At 38.8% G+C, this 18522-nt stretch overlaps 1 protein-coding gene across 2 annotated transcripts in view; it reads right to left on the bottom strand.

Moving 5' to 3' along the window:
* Positions 1-18522, bottom strand: part of LOC104262964 (bifunctional heparan sulfate N-deacetylase/N-sulfotransferase 3) — a 62616-nt gene that overhangs the window by 25388 nt on the left and 18706 nt on the right. For both annotated transcript variants that reach the window (XM_009819507.1, XM_059826813.1), the window contains exons 2-5: positions 13837-13924; positions 9977-10131; positions 6151-6336; positions 3310-3438 (exon numbers count right to left, since the gene is read on the bottom strand). In XM_009819507.1, coding sequence (XP_009817809.1) covers positions 3310-3438; positions 6151-6336; positions 9977-10131; positions 13837-13924 — 558 coding nt within the window. The remainder of the gene's footprint in view (positions 1-3309; positions 3439-6150; positions 6337-9976; positions 10132-13836; positions 13925-18522) is intronic.

Genomic DNA, 18522 nt, shown 5'->3' with positions numbered 1-18522 from the left:
GTATGATCTTGCCTAAGGGCCACTGAAGTCAGCAAGATCTTTAACAGAAGACAGACATACAAAATACTATTGGAAAAATAGTATTAGGCACTTTTTTGGCTTGGTGGCACTTCAGCATTCTAGATACCTTACGAACACAACGGGCATAGCTGTCAAGATCACTTTACAGCCAGCATCAGACCGCAATCGAACCAGCAGTGTGGGGCTATAAATGCATACCACATAAATACAGCTTGCCAACCACAGGATTAGCTCTCCAGCAAACCAACTCTTAGTTCCCATATAAAATATAACTAGCAGAGATCATTTGCAGAGTAGGATTTCCTGATGCTTGTCTTACCTACAGACTTCTGACTGTACAGTGCCCTGGGAACAGGGCAATAATGGTGGTTCTCATGTCAAAAGCTTACAGATGCACATATGGTCCTGTGGGTTTTTTTGTGATTTATCACAGAATCACAGAATCATTAAGGTTGGAAAATACCTTTAAGATCATCAAGTCCAACCATCAACCCAACACCACCATGTCCACTAAACTACATCCCACAGTGCCATGTCTACACGTTTTTTGAACACCTCCAGGGATGGTGACTCCACCACCTCCTCCCTGGGCAGCCTCTTCCAGTGTTTGACCACTCTCTCAGTAAAAAAATTTTTTCCTAATATCCAGCCTGAACCTCCCCTGGTGCAACTTGAGGCCATTTCCTCTTGTCCTGTCGCTAGTCACTTGGGAGAAGAGACCAACACCCACCTCACCACAACCCCCTTTCAGGCAGTTGTAGAGAGCGATGAGGTCTCCCCTCAGCCTCCTCTTCTCCAGACTGAACACCCCCAGCTCCCTCAGCCGCTCCTCATCAGACTTGTGCTCCAGACCCCTCACCAGCTTCATTGCCCTTCTCTGGGCACGTGGTTGATGTAGCATACTATAAGGAAGCAGAGCCTCTCTTGTGAATAGCTACCATTACACAGCCAAACTGCAAAGAAATTTGGGGCTTTATTCTTAGGGGCATTTATTTCAGCGTAGGGTACTCAGTTTCTAAAGCCTCAGCCTAATAACTTACACCTCAGAAACTATATTCTGATCAGTTACCCAGATTAAACCAGGAAATGTAATGAAGGTCTTTGTTAAGATTTACATTTAATTTACACCTACATTTCCATTTTTGGAAACTAAATATTTATATACTCATTGTTGAGAATATTATTTAGCTGACATTGTAATGATTCCTAGGTAATGTTTCTTCCTTCTTAGTTTTGCATCATTGAAAAATAACACTTAGAAAATGCCTCATAATGGAATTTTTGCATCCTCTGAAAAGCTGGGTGTTTCACATTAAGAAATACCAGTAATTTTAATGAAAACACAGGAAAGCTTACGAAATCCAAAATGCCACTTCATAATTAGACAAATTCTTAAAGCGACTCAGTTTTCATTTTAATGCCTAATCTTTGCCCAACTCTGACTTGGAAATTATGGTATAAATACATGTAATACTTAAAAATCACAAAGATGCAAACCCTAATCTTTAAATTGACTACGTGACAGGCTAATGTTTAGAACTTTAGAAATTGTTTATACGCAGATATTTAAAACCAGACGCATCATCTTTTCAAAGGCTCTCCTTAAAAGGATTGTAACAATTTGTCTTGGGCAAATTTTGTCCTAATATTAATTTACAGTTCTATTTAGAAAATAGTGCATTTAGCTTCTATTCTTTTAGCCTGTATTGTATTGGGGATATCATATTTCTCAGAACGAGGTGATCATACAGTCTACATTGCAATGCATAAATCGAAGATCTAATTGTAATATATAAAAAGACATTACCACACTCATATTCAAAGATGTCAGGCAGGCATGATCAAACTTCTATGATTAATACCAATAACCATGATTGTTTCACTGCCTATCTTGCCTTCCCCTCCATTCTCTTCATTCTTTTAATTTGAAAGGCTTATGCCTCCAGCAACCATATTGAATTTTGGTTTCCCTACTCTTGTAAGAAGGTAAAATAGTTTTTGGCTAAGTTATGGCTGTTTTTCAATATGGAATACAGATTGTTCTGACTCAAAATGTTGTTATTGTATGTCTTCCTCTAAGTCTCATTTGTTAAGCTAGTAACTCTTAGTTAAAATCCACATATTGCCAAAGCATTGCTATGGTACCAGTACTCTCCATCCAAGGAATTTTCCAGGTTTCACCTCTGTTAACGTGTTGTGCCTGAAATGATACATATCATCAAAGTTAGGACTGGGAGTACTACCATCCTCTAGAAGGGAGACCACATGTGTGCTGAGGAAGTGTAGTTTTTATTTCCTAATTCTGCTATGTGAACATGAAAAGGCAGAACAAAACACAGTAACTGCTCTCAAAGAACCAAAACTATAGCCTGAAAGAATTTGAGGCTTGAAAAAATAGACCTGCATATAAAGTGCTGAAGTTGCTGACAGAAGATTTTTTCCTTTGGACTTACATTGAATTATGGAAGATTAAGAAAGGGCACAAAAATATTTAGGCTATTATTCTACAGGATTTGAGCGTAAATATGTATTGTTCCCTTTGGTGTTCTGAAAAAATGAGTCCTAGTGATTAAATTTGTATAAAATGGGTAAATTTTATTTATATGCTTCATTTGGACTTCAGATGAAAAACTCACCTAAAAGCTTGTTTAAAAGGTCAGGTTTAATGCAACTGACCTAATCCATGCCATTTTGAAGTACTACACTGTTCTTTTCTATCAGTTCTGTAGTTTCAGAGCCTCGTTTGTTCTTTATTCTTCCATTAAAGAGAAATGAAAGGTTAAGCAGATGCATTAACTACGTGGTTCATTTACTTGGATCTTTTCTCTGAAGCTATTACGAATCAGCAACTGAAAAGTCTCAAAACAGATTTAAGCGCAAGCACTCCTTGCTTGCAACTTTCTCAAACAAAAGAGTGTTCCCAACATTTCTGATTATGAATTTGGCAGAGCAGGAAAATGGACTTCACCTGTGGTACTTGTCTCATAGTAATACCAGTTCTTAACGCTCGAATTCTTTTAAAAATGAAATCTCAGGGCTCTTATTCCACACAAAAGTAATGACGAACAAGAAAGGTTGCTACTACTGCGTTACTAACGAAACAGAGATTATCTTTGTGCAACTAACAGAACATACACAATATTAGATTTTAAATTAATTAACTGAAAAAGCAGAAGCTCACTGTGACTAATCATTACTATTTGGGAGACCCAGCTGATTGGCCTTGAAGCGTTCAGTAACTTCTTTAACTAATTTTTAAAAAACATTTCAAAATTACACTGTACTTACTGGATTGAGAACCACTGTGAAGAACAACTCTCCTCCTTGAATACTTTTGTCTAGTTCCTTTGGGCCTCCAGGATACTCTTTATAGAAAATTGTGTGGGTGAATAAGCCACATGTTTGCCTAGGAAGCACCTGAATTAATTAAAAAAAAAAAAAAGACAGATTCAAGAGAAAGTCACAAAAGAAGAATGCTTATACTTTTAAAGAGCTAATAAATGCCAGACAAGTAACACATAACTGATAATGGTCCTTTGTGATAATTGCTGGGTCGATTTCGCATCACAATTTTGCCAGAAGTCAGTAACGATCTAGTTGAATTAATACACTGGCAGATCAATAAATAGCGCTTACTGAAAGAAACAACATTTTTATTATCAGTGAAATCTTAACGTCCAAAAATTCATCACATTTTGTTTGAAACTGGAGATTGATCTCAATTGGTAAGTTACAATTCAGCAACCTCCTCAAACTAGTTTCACCCGTAACAACTGATCCTAACACTAAGTATCTGAAGTCTGGTCATCAAAGATTTCTAAAATTTTAAAATAATTTGAAACATAATCTAAAATATTATTAGTCTATATTGTATTAATCAGTTTCACTTTTTATCTGAGAGATGGCTTTGTTGAAAATTTAAACTGGAATTTGAAAGTCAATTTTTGTTTTGGCTTAGGCATCACCACCAACAGTAATTCTACACTGACACATGATCAATTTTGCCAATAATGTTCCTGTTATAAGATAGACTTGCTTCTCATTCAACTGCGCCAGTTTTGTAGGACCAGATGCAACAAAAAGTAGCATAAACAAAAACATGTATTTTTAAAAACATGCAAAGAACAAGTTTTTTGAATAGGAAGAACTAATAAATGCAGTAAGGCTTTCCAGTAGAACTTAGAAAATATTTTCTATCGACTTCAGGAAATAATTTGCTGGAGAGTATTTCTATTATGTCTTATTTTTTATGGAAAATCAACAGCTGACTATTGATGCTCACGTATAATTCTTAAACTGGGATTGTTCTCAAACATTTTAGTCCAATTTAGAACATGTATTGTATGATAGCTTAGACTTTCAAAGCATACAAATCCCTTACTTGACATAGACTGTGGTTTCGTAGATACTCTTTATTTCTTGTCGATTCATTTCTCAACATCTTTTTTGTAACGTACAGGATACTGTGACCACAGATTGTAAATCCTGTGTTGTCAGAAAACGCATGGAATTTGTGTGTTTACTATAAACTTGCATATACTTTTTAAAAACCTTTGGATTTCACTGATGAAATATGAGAACAATTCTTCACAGAGGCAGGGAATGAAGCTGTACTGGATGCAAAATGCTCTGGCAAATCTTACACAACGATTTTATTACTGAATGTATTCATCACTATAAGCCTGCAGATGTAAAATATTAATGCATTTGCCCTGGAGAACTGAAAGCTTGAGACTCCCAGAACAGGTGGTTTTATATGACTGTTCTTGGAAATAGATTTTTGGCCCCAGTGTCCTTGTGTTAATTCTCATTATGTGTCGTCAAATGACATGTTTTTACAAAAATTCATGAAAGAGATTTTTGGAGATTCTGACAGTCAATCAGTCTTCCTCAAATGCTTCAATGCCCCCTGAGCATATCCACAAACCCATTATTTTACATGCAGCTATTGCTTTGAGGAGAACAAACTGTAGCTCAAATCTGCAGGGTGTCAATTTTTTTCCTGGATGTCTGGAGATCATTTTAGTTTGCTTCATCCAAAAATAGATCAAAACTTTTAAATATTATTATTTTGCTTAGAAAAGTGATATCCATGGTAACTCGAGGACAACACCAGAATTCTGTTACAAGCTAAGTGGTAGTCTTGCACTAAGGCACTTGACCTTCCAGAACTGCTTGTTGCAGCCAGAGGTATAACACAGTACACACACTAGGATCTTTCCCATTCACCGCTCTCCTACAGGCTCCAAAAGAAAGTTACTCGAGAACATACCACCAAGTATTTTGGAAAGTTGTTCTGAAACACTTCGCAGATAATAATGACAGTATGTGAATCAGAAATAGCCTACGCCCCAGTGACCAGATGGTATTAGCGTAATGCGTTCCATGTCAGCTGTGTATAACCTCTTTTGGCAAACACTGCTGTCAGTGAACAATGCTGTGAATTATGTAATACAGAAAAATTGTGTGATTTGACTTGTGGCTGCCTCAACAGAGCAGTTTCATAGCCTGGAAGGGGTTGTGGTGTGTGTGTGTGTCTTCCTTACCTTCAACCTTCTGAGTGTTTGCCTTGCATCCAGACTGATCGCCTGGGCCCAAAACCTAGCTGTGGGGTTAAGCCACACCGCAAAGCACAGTTCATGTTTCTGAATGGCAGGAAGCAAAACGAGGGCAACTGTGCACCAGTCAAATGTAAGAAAAAAAAATATTTGTGCACCAAGATCCAGATTCTCAGATGACATAAACTGGCAAAACTCTTTTGCAGTTAATGGTACTATGCAAATTTAAAACCTGCTAAAAATCTAACCCATAATATTCTGTTAAAAGATGCAAAGTTGACTTTTTCCTTGAGATCTCTGAACCAGTATTAACAGGAGGACTAGAACAGTTAACAGCCTGTTAGCTGTTAACAGCGGGGTGCCTGGAGGCCACCTTCATCAGCAGTAACATCATCAGCAACAGACTGATTTTAATTAACAAGATACTGTCAAATATATCTTGCTCCTTATGCATAGCAATATGTGCTTCTCACAATGTGAACTTTCAGGATAACGTGCTTTTCCACTTAAAAATAAATTGTTCATAAAATGGTAGAGTGGTTGTAATATGAACATCATAAATACAACTCACCATGATATTTTTGTGGATGAAGCCTCGTCTATACCTTGCAGGCTTCAGATGTGGGTATTCTTCTGTGCTGGTAACTCTGATATTCCAGACCTTTTTCCAGGCATCATAAAGTTGAACATGTACTGGATAGACTCCAGAATGGTGTGGAGCCACTGCATAGCCCAAATCAGTTGGAATACCGTGTTCCTAAAACAGAACAGAACAATAACTACTTTCAAAAATGTAAGAAACCTGATGTTTTGGCATTTCTCAAATCCTTTGCTTGTGAGAGATCAAGAACAGGTCTGAAATGCAAATAATGGTGATACCAAAATATGCTGATATATAAGGGAGATGGAGGGCAGCATGGTGAAGATGAAATACAGGATTTGAATACAAAAGCCTTTTTAATAAATATTTTTATGAGTATGTAGGGAAGAGTAATATAGATGTATTTTACATTGATTTCTTCAATCTACATTAAACAGAAAGCTGCACTCTTTCAAGTTCTTGCAAGGAACTTGCTCACAAACTAAGAATTCAGAGAGAAAATTACTGGCACATATTAAACACAACAGGTAGCATTTGGCAGTTACAATAACAAAAGTGTGACTTCCACTAAACGTCCCTGCACAATTACTTCGACTGTTAGCTGAATTTCACAGAGAGTCACTGCATTTCCCCTCTAGTCCACTCGAAACATAAAACCATATTCAAAAAACAGCTTAACCATTTTAGCGTCATTTTAAAAAAAAAGATAACCACTTGTAAAATACTGAGGATAATAGTCAGATATTGTAGACTAACCCCTTCTGTAGTACATCTTCCATTTTTGCAGACTCCTGTCATTTATCTTATTTACGTACTGACCTTGCTGGTATTACCTTCTCTTGACATTCAACATATTTTCTTTCCAGTTTCTGGTTTCCAACATACTCTAACGAATTTTGACACCTTTTCTCCTTTCTTTCAGGTTACTTTTCAAAGGAACAGTATATTGCAGCTATTTCTTTGATAGTCTGACTAGCAGAATACACTGTCCATAAGATGTTGTGTTGCAATGATTTCAGAAAACTGCCTTTGCACAACCTCTGAATTCTGTTTAAGAGTTTTTTATATTGTTTGTATTTATATGGTCATCTTCACCGTATTTTCTAATCATACTTCGTGTGCAAAGGTAAGAGTTGGTTGATACCTGGGTCTCTTCTTTTGAATAAACTAGTTACTAAGGAATATGAAAAACTCTGTAAATCTTATCTCAAAGAGAAATGGGTGCGTGACCTTAGTAAAATAATCTTTCTTCATCTTTTCTGGAGGAGGACTGGACTACTGCAGGAAAGCTAATGTACTGGACTTAAAAAGCTTAAATAGTCAGGATTCAACATTACATGTATCTGTTATAATTTAAATATGACAACTTTACTAACAGCTCAAAACAAAGCAAACTTCCGAAAAGCAGCATTTGCTTCTGCTCCAGAAGAACATGAGAAATAAGACTTTAAAGATGTGAAGCCTGCAAGGGAAGAAAGCTATTTTTTTTCCTCATTAAAGGGCTACTTTGAACTTAGTGTAACGGCATGTGTAACAGACAGGTATGGTTTAATCACAGTTGAGAACCCTAATTTTTCTACATTTAAAAAACTAGTGAAATTATTATTTTCCTTTAGCAATTTATGGCACACATAATGGGGTATAAGATTTTACCACCCTGAGGCTGGTGCAGCTTTTGGAATTCTTGTAAGGCTGTACCGCTCCTGGGTAAGGTCCAAACCCCCCATCAGCGACCCCGCTGCACCCAGGGAGCGTGTCACCTGCTGGCTTACGGCTGGGGTGCACTATGTGTCATCTGCCAAAGTAGGAATGAGTAAGATTGGTTTAACTGCATGGGGAGATAAATAATGGATACGCCACCAGTTACACAGCTTTACACTATTTAATTCCATCGCAGATATTTCAGTTCCTCTTCGTTTTATCTCTTCTACTTCCTTTAAGCATGCATAAACATCAGAAAGAAAAATCTTTACAGAACATATAAGAAATTGCATTCTCTAATGTCCCATTTAATCTCCTTCATTCAGCTATAAACAAATGTCTGATTTTTAAGGGTTCTTCCGTCAAGTTTTACAATATGCAGTAATAAATATGTAATTAAAATATTTCATTCTAATTATGAGCCTATCATCTTCCGTCTATTAGTGTCTCCATTATTTCTAAGTGACTGTAATTCCCAAGTTGAGCATTTCATACACAATATACGCATTCAGTTTGATAATGCATGAGGCATCAGCAGTTTCAGCCTCTTTCAAAAAAGGATACTTATCTTTGTTATTAATTTAAATGCTTTAAGCAAATGAAACATAGTGAGTAGCTTCATGTCTATATGTCTATACATAGCTTCAGACATGAAAAACATTTAATATAAGGTAAGTATTAAGAGCGTTGAAAGTAGTGAAGAAAATAGAAATTGATGAAGTTACTTGAAACAGGGTTGAATATGAACTATTCTAATAACATACTTCAATGGTTACATACTGTAAAATAATTCCAGAGGATGTCTTAGGTCACACTAGAACTATAAGAACTAATGTATTTTCTAGTGGAGCTTGCAACAGTACACAGAATCATAGAAAAAAGGGAATTTCAGACACAGGATTTTTAAATTTTCATGGTTCTAGCTTCTAGTGAAATGCTTTCTTTAAAGGAGATAGTAAAATTGAGCTAGCCTGTACTCAGTACAACTACAGTTTACAGTAAACTTGGTAAAATCTTTGGTCGAAAGAAAGTATATACCTTACTCACTTAAAAGCAAAGTTTTCAAATAGAAATTTTAATTGCTTGATATTCTAGATCTATACCTTCCTCCTACACTCACTGACACATGACCATAAGTGCACTCTTTATTGTTCTGGTCTTTCAAATCCCCCTGCTCCTTCAAGGACCGAAGTCATTACCTGCCAGCTAAAGAGCAACCAGTGTATTTTGAAAAGAGAGAAGTAAAATTTGGCTGTTGAAAGAGTAGATGTATTTCAGGAAACAAGTTTTGTTTGCCGAGATATTCTGATATAACACTTCTTTATGTCTTTACATCGGACCATTTTTTCAGACAAATAATATGTACTATGTATGGCAGTTTGGTTTGGTTTTATTGCATGAAATTAACTGTAGAGAAAAGGCAAGTCTGTTTCTCCAGTATCCTCAGACCTAAAGATCTGGTTTTATTTGTTCTTGTATTCTCACTGAAATAATTTTTTCAGAGCTTTGCTGTGAATAAATAATTAGTAAAGGCAATGCTTTGCAAAACAAGTTTTTATAAAGCTGATCCAAAGGGAATATATTAAGATGTTATTAGGTATCACCACAGAAAAGCATCTTTGAAAATGCGGCACACTTCATTAATCCTAACATGCAGTGTTTTCATAAAGTCATTTGACACATTTTGATGGAGTATTTATTCTTTCAGAAAACTTGATTTTTTCTAATCTAAACAAAGGGTTGTTTGGACAAAATTTTATTTAGGAAAATATTGAAATAGAAGAATTTTTATCTATATTGACTTTCCAAGAGGGGATCATATTAATTCTTCATTCTGAAAGAATTTTTCCATTCAAAACTTTTCGTAAAGTAATACAAAAAATCAAACTTCAATTGAGAAGGAAATCCAAACTGTAGAGAAACAGAATTTTCATAGCACGAAGTAGAGTGATGCAAAAAGCACTTTATCAAAACTTTCTCTTTTTTCAATTCATTGAGATTAAAACAAATTCTACAAGGATTGATTTTCCAACAAAATAGGAATAATGGTTTCTGAATACCTAAATTCAATATAAAATGCAAAAATATAACTCACTAAGGCAAATTTTTTGTTGAGGATCATCTGCTCCACCAGAGATGACTCATTGTGGAAGAGATGAGGCTGCATGTGACTCCACATATGGGGAAACCACCAAAACTCATCTACAGACCTCAACAACAGGTCATCACCTTCATCTTCCTCCTCAGTGCCTGGAAAAAAAAAAAAAAAGGAGTATCTCTGAAGTAAAGTCTCTATTTTTATTTTATTCTTACAAAAGTTTGAAAACATAAGAAAGAAATCAGCATAATAAAACGTGACCATTTAAAGTACTGAGGATTTTAAATGTTTCCAAGTACATATTCCTTTTCCTGAGGTAATTATAGCCAAATAAAAGACTGCGAGCCCCATTTTCACGGCATCTTGAATGCATGGTACAACGCTGTCCTCACATGCATGTGCTGCATCAGTAACATCAGAGGCTAAGGGACGGAATTGCAGAAATTGTATGCAAGACTGTAGAGAGTATATAGGAAAATGTTGACAACTCTTTTCTGGTACGCCTTATCCAAACTAAATTCACTCCTCAAACTTCTTTTCCTTTCGTTACCTATGATACAAAGAAGTATTTTCTCCTGCAGCCTTTTCAAAATATTACGCATAATACAATTATTTTCTCTTCCCCATTAATTCTTACCTTTCTAATCATGGCCTATTCAGGAGTTCCCAGAAATCTGCATCTTTGAAGAGACTTAAAGGGTGGCTGGAGCTCACTGAGATATTTCTCGGGCCCCAGGCCTGTCTTTTCAGATGCTCCCCTGCTGTTCCTAAGGATGTGGTGTGGGGAGCCGGCCCTGCAGCCATGTCTAATGAAGAAGAATCGCTCGGGCAGCAGCGTACAGCCCTGCTGTTCTCCCACACCTCTCGTGCCGCAGCTACAGCAGTAGATAAGCCAGTGGCGGGGCCTGTCCTCCGACCCTGAGCCGGCTGGCCGCTCAGACGCTCGTAAATCCCCCCAGCCTGCGAGAAGCAGCCGCACCCCAGCTACACAGCGGGACGGGCCCGGGCCCCTGCCCCTGCCCCTGCTCGCCCGGGTGCAGGCAGCGAGGGCTGGCCGGGAGCCCGAGCACTCCAGAGGCCATTTGCGTAATCCGAGGGCAATGACAACCTGTTCTCGGTGCTCGGGCCCGTGCCTTGGCTCTGTATTACCTACTCACAGAGATCCAGCCTGGGTATCCGACAGCACCTCGGGGATGGGAAGTGCCAGGGTCTAATTAGCTGGCAGCTGAGGACACCCCTTCTACCCCCAAGCCCAGACATTTATCCTAGTCCCAGTGCACTTTTCACGACAAAGTGCTGTCAAAGGCAGCCAAATTTAAATAGCCCCTTAATGGGCTGCCGTATAAACACTGTATGAGCTGAACTTTGATAACCTATAGCTTAACACATCTTCACGGTGTGCCGGCTTCCTGCTTTTCCCATTGTTCCTACTCCCGCCAACAATCAACAAATTGACAAATCCTTTCTCTCTCTCAGCATTTTGCAACATCTATTCTCCTTTTTTAATCTTTTAGCAAACGTTCAGCTCCAATGCTTTCTGCATCCATACGGCCATACTCTCACTAACCCTATATGCCTTTTGCTTTTTCCCCTTTCCTTCAGCAAACCTTGCCTGACATACCTTCACTGTTGTGATTTTATTCCTCATTATCTCTGAGGGAACTACAGCTGTGAATGAAAAATGTGGGCAGACATATGTAATGTTGTGTCAATATTTGTAGGATCGTTATATTTTAGGACTCCACGTGAGGCCATGGTGCCCTGTGCGATGTTCACACGCTATCAAAGAAAGTGACAGGAGTACCTAAAGGTCGTACGATAGCCAGGTCAGGGAGAAGGAACCAGACCAAGAAAGGAAGAAAGCCACAGCAAGGGATGGGCTGTAACGGAAACAGGCTCAGCTCATTCAGTTTACAGCCAGTAACTGGGTCAGTTTGTACTACAAACACGCAATACTTTTGCCAAATCCCGCTCAGTCAAAACCAGGAAAGCCATGCGCATGTTCCCTCCAAAGCATCTGAACTGTCAACTGAGGCAAAAGAAATGGTCTGGGAAGTACCTCTGCCTGCTGAGACACTGGTGACAAACTTGGCAGTCAGCACCGTTCTGCTGGGCCATTCTAGGCAAAAGAAAGGGTAGGAAGGGTTGGGAGTGGATGGAGCAAGTGATGTCCTGAATGTGAAAAAGTTAAGGCATCTCTAGTCTCTCTGAACTGTGCAGGTGACACCTGGATTGCAGGGGTGAAACCTGGACGTTTACCAAGTCTGGCTGAAGTCTGCTGAGCCCAAGAGAGACCCGTGGAGGCACTGTGCAGCCCCAGCTGCTTTCCTCTCCAGCTGTTCAGCTCTGAATAACAGACTTCACTCCCTGCCTCTCCTCTTCTTCATATGACAAGTAATACTGACCAAGGTGCACAACTGAGCACAAGGAGAGTTATGCTCATCCCTCTGCTATGTAACATGCACAGTAGTCAAGCATATTCAAGTTCTGTATATCTTTCTTTGGTTTTGAATAAATCCGGGTTTGGTTCCTAGTCTCAGCTAACATGTCACTTCACTTCCCTCTTTTCATTTTAACACCCTTCAACTATAACATTATCTTGTGTTGTCTTTTGTCTCTCTCTTCCAGGCTCTGATGTTGTTCTATTGCGCATGTGTCTTTTTTTTCTTTCTGTTTGACAGTAGAGAGCACCTTCTTTCTACTATATCATATCCTATTTAATACCTTATCTTTTATTCCTCCCTATTTCTACAGTGGTTGAAGTATAAAATTATTTTAATGGATAATCTATATTGCTATATCTCTACAGTAGAGATTAAACTATCCAAAAGGATAAACTGTGGTAGCTCAACAGATCTTTCAGTGAAGTCAACAGAAAATTTCATTTGATCAGTAGAATTTGCCACTCAATAACAGGTTGAAAGGAACTGAATTTTAACAAAAGGGGAGGAGGAATTCAGTCTGTTCCATACTGGCACCTAATGCAGGCATTACAGCTTACTAGAATTACAGGTGCCTCATCCCGAGATGTTCCAGACCACCTAAAATTACCACTTAAATTCTCTGTGTGTTCAGGAAACGGATGCAGAGAAAAATCCCGTTGACCTGTTCTACATGCCTCCCTCTCCCCATTTCCTGGGAGAGGTTCTGTAGTGAGCGTCTGAGCTAGCTCAAAGTGAATGAAATTTTAAAGCAACAGTGAGAGATGTGTTTATGCCACCATCAGGATTGATTTTACTGCTATCCACCGACACATATGTAACCTGTATAACCCCTACAGAAAGCTGTCACCCCAAGTTTGGACTGCTTCTTGCAAGGTCTCCTCCTGGCTCTGTGACTCTGCCATTTCTGCACACCCCAGCTTGCAGGAGGAGGAACATTCCTCTTTTTCAGAAAAGCATCCTGGCAGACTATTAAGTTTCCTCAAGGGCTTAGTCTTTCTCTTAGAAACTACAGCCTGGCTCTCCTACTTCCACATCATTGGACCATTATGCAAAGAATGAGCACCTTCTTCCCCCCCCTTTTCTTTTTTTTTTTTTAAAAAAAAAAAAAAAGAGAAACGTTACTGCAAAGAGGTGTTTACAGACTCTACCTACATGGTTATTTCCAGACAGACTACAGTTCAAACAAAAGGTTAATCCGGTATAATAACTTTAGGAGAAAAAATTTGATTTGGTAAATCACACAAATGTATGTCCCAAAGCAACCTGGAAGAAAGAATAATTTGATTTTTTAGTTATCCTATTACGAAGGAAACTATTCTCTCTACTCAGACCCTTAGTCTCTATCATTTCTGCTTTCCTCATACTACAAAGAACACCATCAAAATGAAAGTGATTTGAGTTTTTCATTCTTACCTGTGTGATAAAATTTCCCTGAAAATCCCAGGTTGAAAGTAAAATTTGTAATCTGAGCTCTCAAAAGATTCTGAGTGTCAAGCAGGGCCTGAAAAAAAACAACCCACCATATAAACATGTCTGTAGAAAATGACACCTAGCACAGAAATTTAATGTAACAACATAAATAAATTTTCAGATATGTCTTTTCAATTGGTTTTGCTATTTAAAAACAGCTCTTTATGTATGACAAAGAACTAACAGATATTTTCATTATCATTTAGAGATTAAAGACAGCATGTAAACGTCATCGTTTTCCTCACAAAGATGACCAGCTATTAAATACTGTTTTACTCCCTTAATCATGAGATAGGCAAACAAAGGCACATGCCAGAGAAAAGACCTTCCACTGATTACTCAGTAAACCCGGAACACAGCCAGGAATGAAACTGAGATCTCTTGTGCCCCCGACCACTGCTCCATTCACTGCAGTGAACGTGTCTATTAGAATTACGTTTCTCTAGATCAGGTCAAGTACATACACAGCGTTTTAGTCATGTTTCAGAATTACTGGCAATGAAAAAAAATCCAGAAAGAAGCTAGATGAAGCCTATTCCACAAAGAACTTAATCCTAAATTCCCCAAATTCTGACTCATTTCTCAGACAGTTAGCATACTGGCTGTCAGCATATATGTACTTGCACTAAATTAGTACAAACAAAAAAACAGCATGTAGGAAGAAAGGGGAAAGCTATTATTCACCAGACACAGCTTCATTCTTTGATTTCAATATGCTTTTCTTGATTTGTTACTCCCAGGGGTTATCTCCCAAACTCTTACACTCTGCTGTTGTTCGGTCTTTCAGTTTTCCAGGTGTAACAAAGAAACCCAGCAAACTTTGCAAAGCAAGAAGAAAACATAAGAGCAAAAAGCCTCCTCTCAAATGAGGCTTGGAGTGCACATTCCTCCAAATAGCCTGCCTTCAACTGAGAACTTGATAGTTGGTAGTTTATGAACATATTGGACTCTGGAGAATTGTGACACTGTACACAGTACATCAGAAGTGTATGGCCAGCTACAGCACACACACACACCTGGAGACAGGCACTCATGCAGTGCCCTTGAAAGAAAGGGAAGTATTTATACATCAAAGGTCAAAGAGTTTTCAAAGTCAACATACTTTATAGCACAATGATTTTAATAAAGTGATTAAAAGCAATATTATTGTCAGAAATTAGGAACTCTAAGCCTGTTATGAAAGGGGAATGTATTTAAAAGCACAAAAAGATTAAAATCACTGGAGATTTTCAAAGGTTTAAAGGTCTAACAGGCTCCCCACTCTTGAAATCCGATGATAATTTGGTGCCCTGAAAAATATAAGCCAATAATTTTAATTATTGTTTCTTTGGACATTTTCATTATATGAATAATTTGTCTACAATTATTTTTTTAACTGTAATGCCAATGACAACAAAATGGTAGCATGGAAGTCAAGTCCAGCTTTAGATATAGAGATAGCATAGTCAAGTTACAGTTCCTTAAAATATGACCCATTTTACAGATGGAGTCGATATCCACCTTATCAGAGAAACTTTTGGGCATACGAGCTCTTCTTCAGGTCTTTCCCAGGGCTCATCTGTATCAGCTTCAATAAAAGTAAGATCTCCATCTGCAAACCCTGTCAAGCCTGTTTCCGTACACTATCATACCTACAACATTACAGGGACAAAATCAGGCAAAGGGTGACAATAAGAGGGCCTCCCCTGTGCACCAGCCTCAAGAGAGGCCCAAGGCAGCAAGCCCGGCGGAGCTCCCCGTTCCCAGGAAGGGGCGGCCACACACTGCAGCTGGTACATCTGCCCCTGCTCTGTGCTCGCCGTCCCCAACACTCCCTGTCCAGAGCTGAGCATTTTCACCTGGCCCCACTGAGAGACGGCAGCACTGCCGGAAGCGGGACACAGCCGCTCTCCAGTCCTCTACTATCCTGCACCCGAGGCCTCAGCGAGCTCACTAAGCTTGTAGCGCTGGCTGGCGCAGGGAAGCTGCTGCTTGAGGAAGCTGATCTGCAGCAATAGGAGAGACAGCCATTTGTCCCTGTCCTGGGGGGTTGCAAATTCGAGTTTTGCTGACACAGCTGATGGAACATGAGTGGTTTCAGTTCTGAGTCATCAGTAGTACTTGCCTTGTTCACCATTTCAGCGGACCAGAACATTATGCCTAGGCATATTCATTAAATATATATTAATCACAAAACTAAATCTGTGGAAGAACCATCACTTTTCTGCCTCCTATTTCTTAAGCTCCTCTCAGATCTGGAAGTAACTCGCTTCGCCCACTGTTTTCTGCAGCAGTGTAGCCCCAGCAACAACAGTATAGGCAGTTTCAAAGAACAGTACTAGTAAGGTAAAGATCTTCTTTCACTGGGAAGCCTGAAAAATGTCCTGTGAACAAGGGACTTTCTAAAGGAATGAGTAAAATGAAGCACAGAATGGAGATAATTGAAAACAAGTTTGAGACTTCTGTAGTGGAATATTAAGAGAAAAATCTTGCAACACTATAACGAGGGCTTTTGCACAGGCTGAGAGTGCAAAGATCACTGAGGAGACTTCTTATTCTAATGAAAGGTAGCAAATCTGCAGAGGATTTATTATGAAAACCATCCTTGAGCTGCTGGGAACCTATTCAGTGAAATAATTTTATCTTTGCATGGTTAAAAATGTAGGAGGCAAATGATCTGGCTATACATTTCTTATGTTAACAGTACATATCGTCGAATGAAAGAGATCCTGAGTGCAGCTTGACAGCGAGGTGGCATGAATGGGCCGCACAATTCTCTCCCTCCCAATTAAGTTAAGAGCCGTCAGCATTTTTTGAGGTATAGGTCTTATCCTGTACCTTTCTAACACCTTCTCAGCTTGTCAACTCCAGACTAGTCTCAGCAGGATGGAAAACCAGAATGGGAAAAACGAAGAGCAGCTGGAAACACCGGAGAAACACGACGCGGAAGGAGCTCTTTGCTGCACCTCCCTGGCACCCTGCAGCTACAGGGCTGACAGGAGAGTCGCAAACCCAGGCTTTCGAACGGGACAAGGGTAGCAAAAAGCCATGACATTTCTGTGATAATGCAACATAGAGTTTACTTCTTCACTGGGGATTAATTTTTCTAGCGTAGTTACCACCTTCTCGCCTCAATGACTGCCTGGTGGCTGCATTTTATTCAGGCCAGCAGTCACGCCAAGACACTCCAAGTAACACTCAAATAACACAAAACTCTAAAGGAAATCTGAAGTTCACCTTCCGCAGAACGAACTCTGAAAGCGATGCCGTTGTTTTTTTGGCCACGTTACTCTCATTAAAATCAACAGGTCTTCCGCTAAAGCCTTGCGGTGGTGTGCGAAAATGCATCACCGACGGCAGCCGCCCTCCTGCTCCCTCTGCAGAGGGAGGGCACAGACCTGCTGCGAACCACTTCTCGTACAGGGGAGCTGAGCTAACATTTGAGTTGTCATGCCTATGATTATTTTCTGGGTGACTTGACATTTTACTCATCTTTCAGGTTCTAAAAACAAAATGTTAAAACTCGTGAAAAATATATAGCAGCAGATGGCAGGGCCTATTACTGTGAGTTTCTATCAGAAAGAAAGAGAGAAGCAGGGGGAGGAAAAACCTGAAATTTCATTTCTAAATGCTATTTCATATGCTGAAGGTAAGCTGGTGGTATTTTCTACATATTTTATGATTGGTTTATGAACAGCCCCTCTGGGTATCTGTATGAGGTGTTATATAAATACACTAGTACTGTAGATCATATTTTAAAAACGGTTTAGGAAAGCCTACATGTGTTTATAAATAATTATTTAGTATAGATGTTATACTTCCACTGGTACTATAAGGAAAATAAATTCCTGGCTGCATAATCACTTTCATGTACATAGCTATAACGGAGTACTTTCTTTTCAACTTTTCCTAAGTTCATATACTAGGTTTAGGAAATTCCTTGTGCCGAAAATCAAATGTGAGAATTCAATACATGATGAAAGACTCCCTTCTTCACCAACAGTCCAAAATAAACTCAGAAAAAGGCCCTGTTACAATCCAAGGAATAGACAAAAGTTATCCCAACAGCAAAGCAACAGAGTTCTTTCAATCCTTGCACCTGACAAGTTTACAGTATAATTAAAGAAACAGAAGAAATCATGTATGTTATAAATAAAGCCAGATTCTCAGATGATTAATCAGCATCATCCCATTTAAGTTATTTCTGTTTCATTTCTGATGAAACATCTCAGCAAATGTAAGCTGCTGTAGTTGCCAATGGGATCTCAACTGACTGAGAATTTAGGAGAAAATAGACCCTAAGAACACAAATGGAACAGAAGGAACCAAGAGAATTGTTCTTTAATTGAAATAGTCACGCAATGGAAATGTATGAAAATTCCTGCCTTTGTATAGACGGCCTCCTTCTTTCTTGACAACCATAATGTTTAGCTCTTTATCACTTTTCTTTCAGAAATATCAACTTTGTTCACAAAAGAAACAGTTTTATTTGATTTTTCTCATCTTACAGACAGAACAAACAGAGGCACGGACAGATGACATGGGCTATCAAAAGCTCTTGCTCAAGTAAATCAGCAGTAAAGCCAAGGATAAAACTCATATTGCCAAACTTGCTTCCCATTTCCATAGCCAGGAAACCATCCTGCCTCC

The sequence above is a fragment of the Gavia stellata genome, chromosome 19, assembly GCF_030936135.1.
Source record: "Gavia stellata isolate bGavSte3 chromosome 19, bGavSte3.hap2, whole genome shotgun sequence".
Taxonomy (NCBI): Eukaryota; Metazoa; Chordata; class Aves; order Gaviiformes; family Gaviidae; genus Gavia; species Gavia stellata.
The sequence above is the reverse complement of the archived record's forward strand: the minus strand, read 5'-3'. Positions and strand labels throughout refer to the sequence as shown.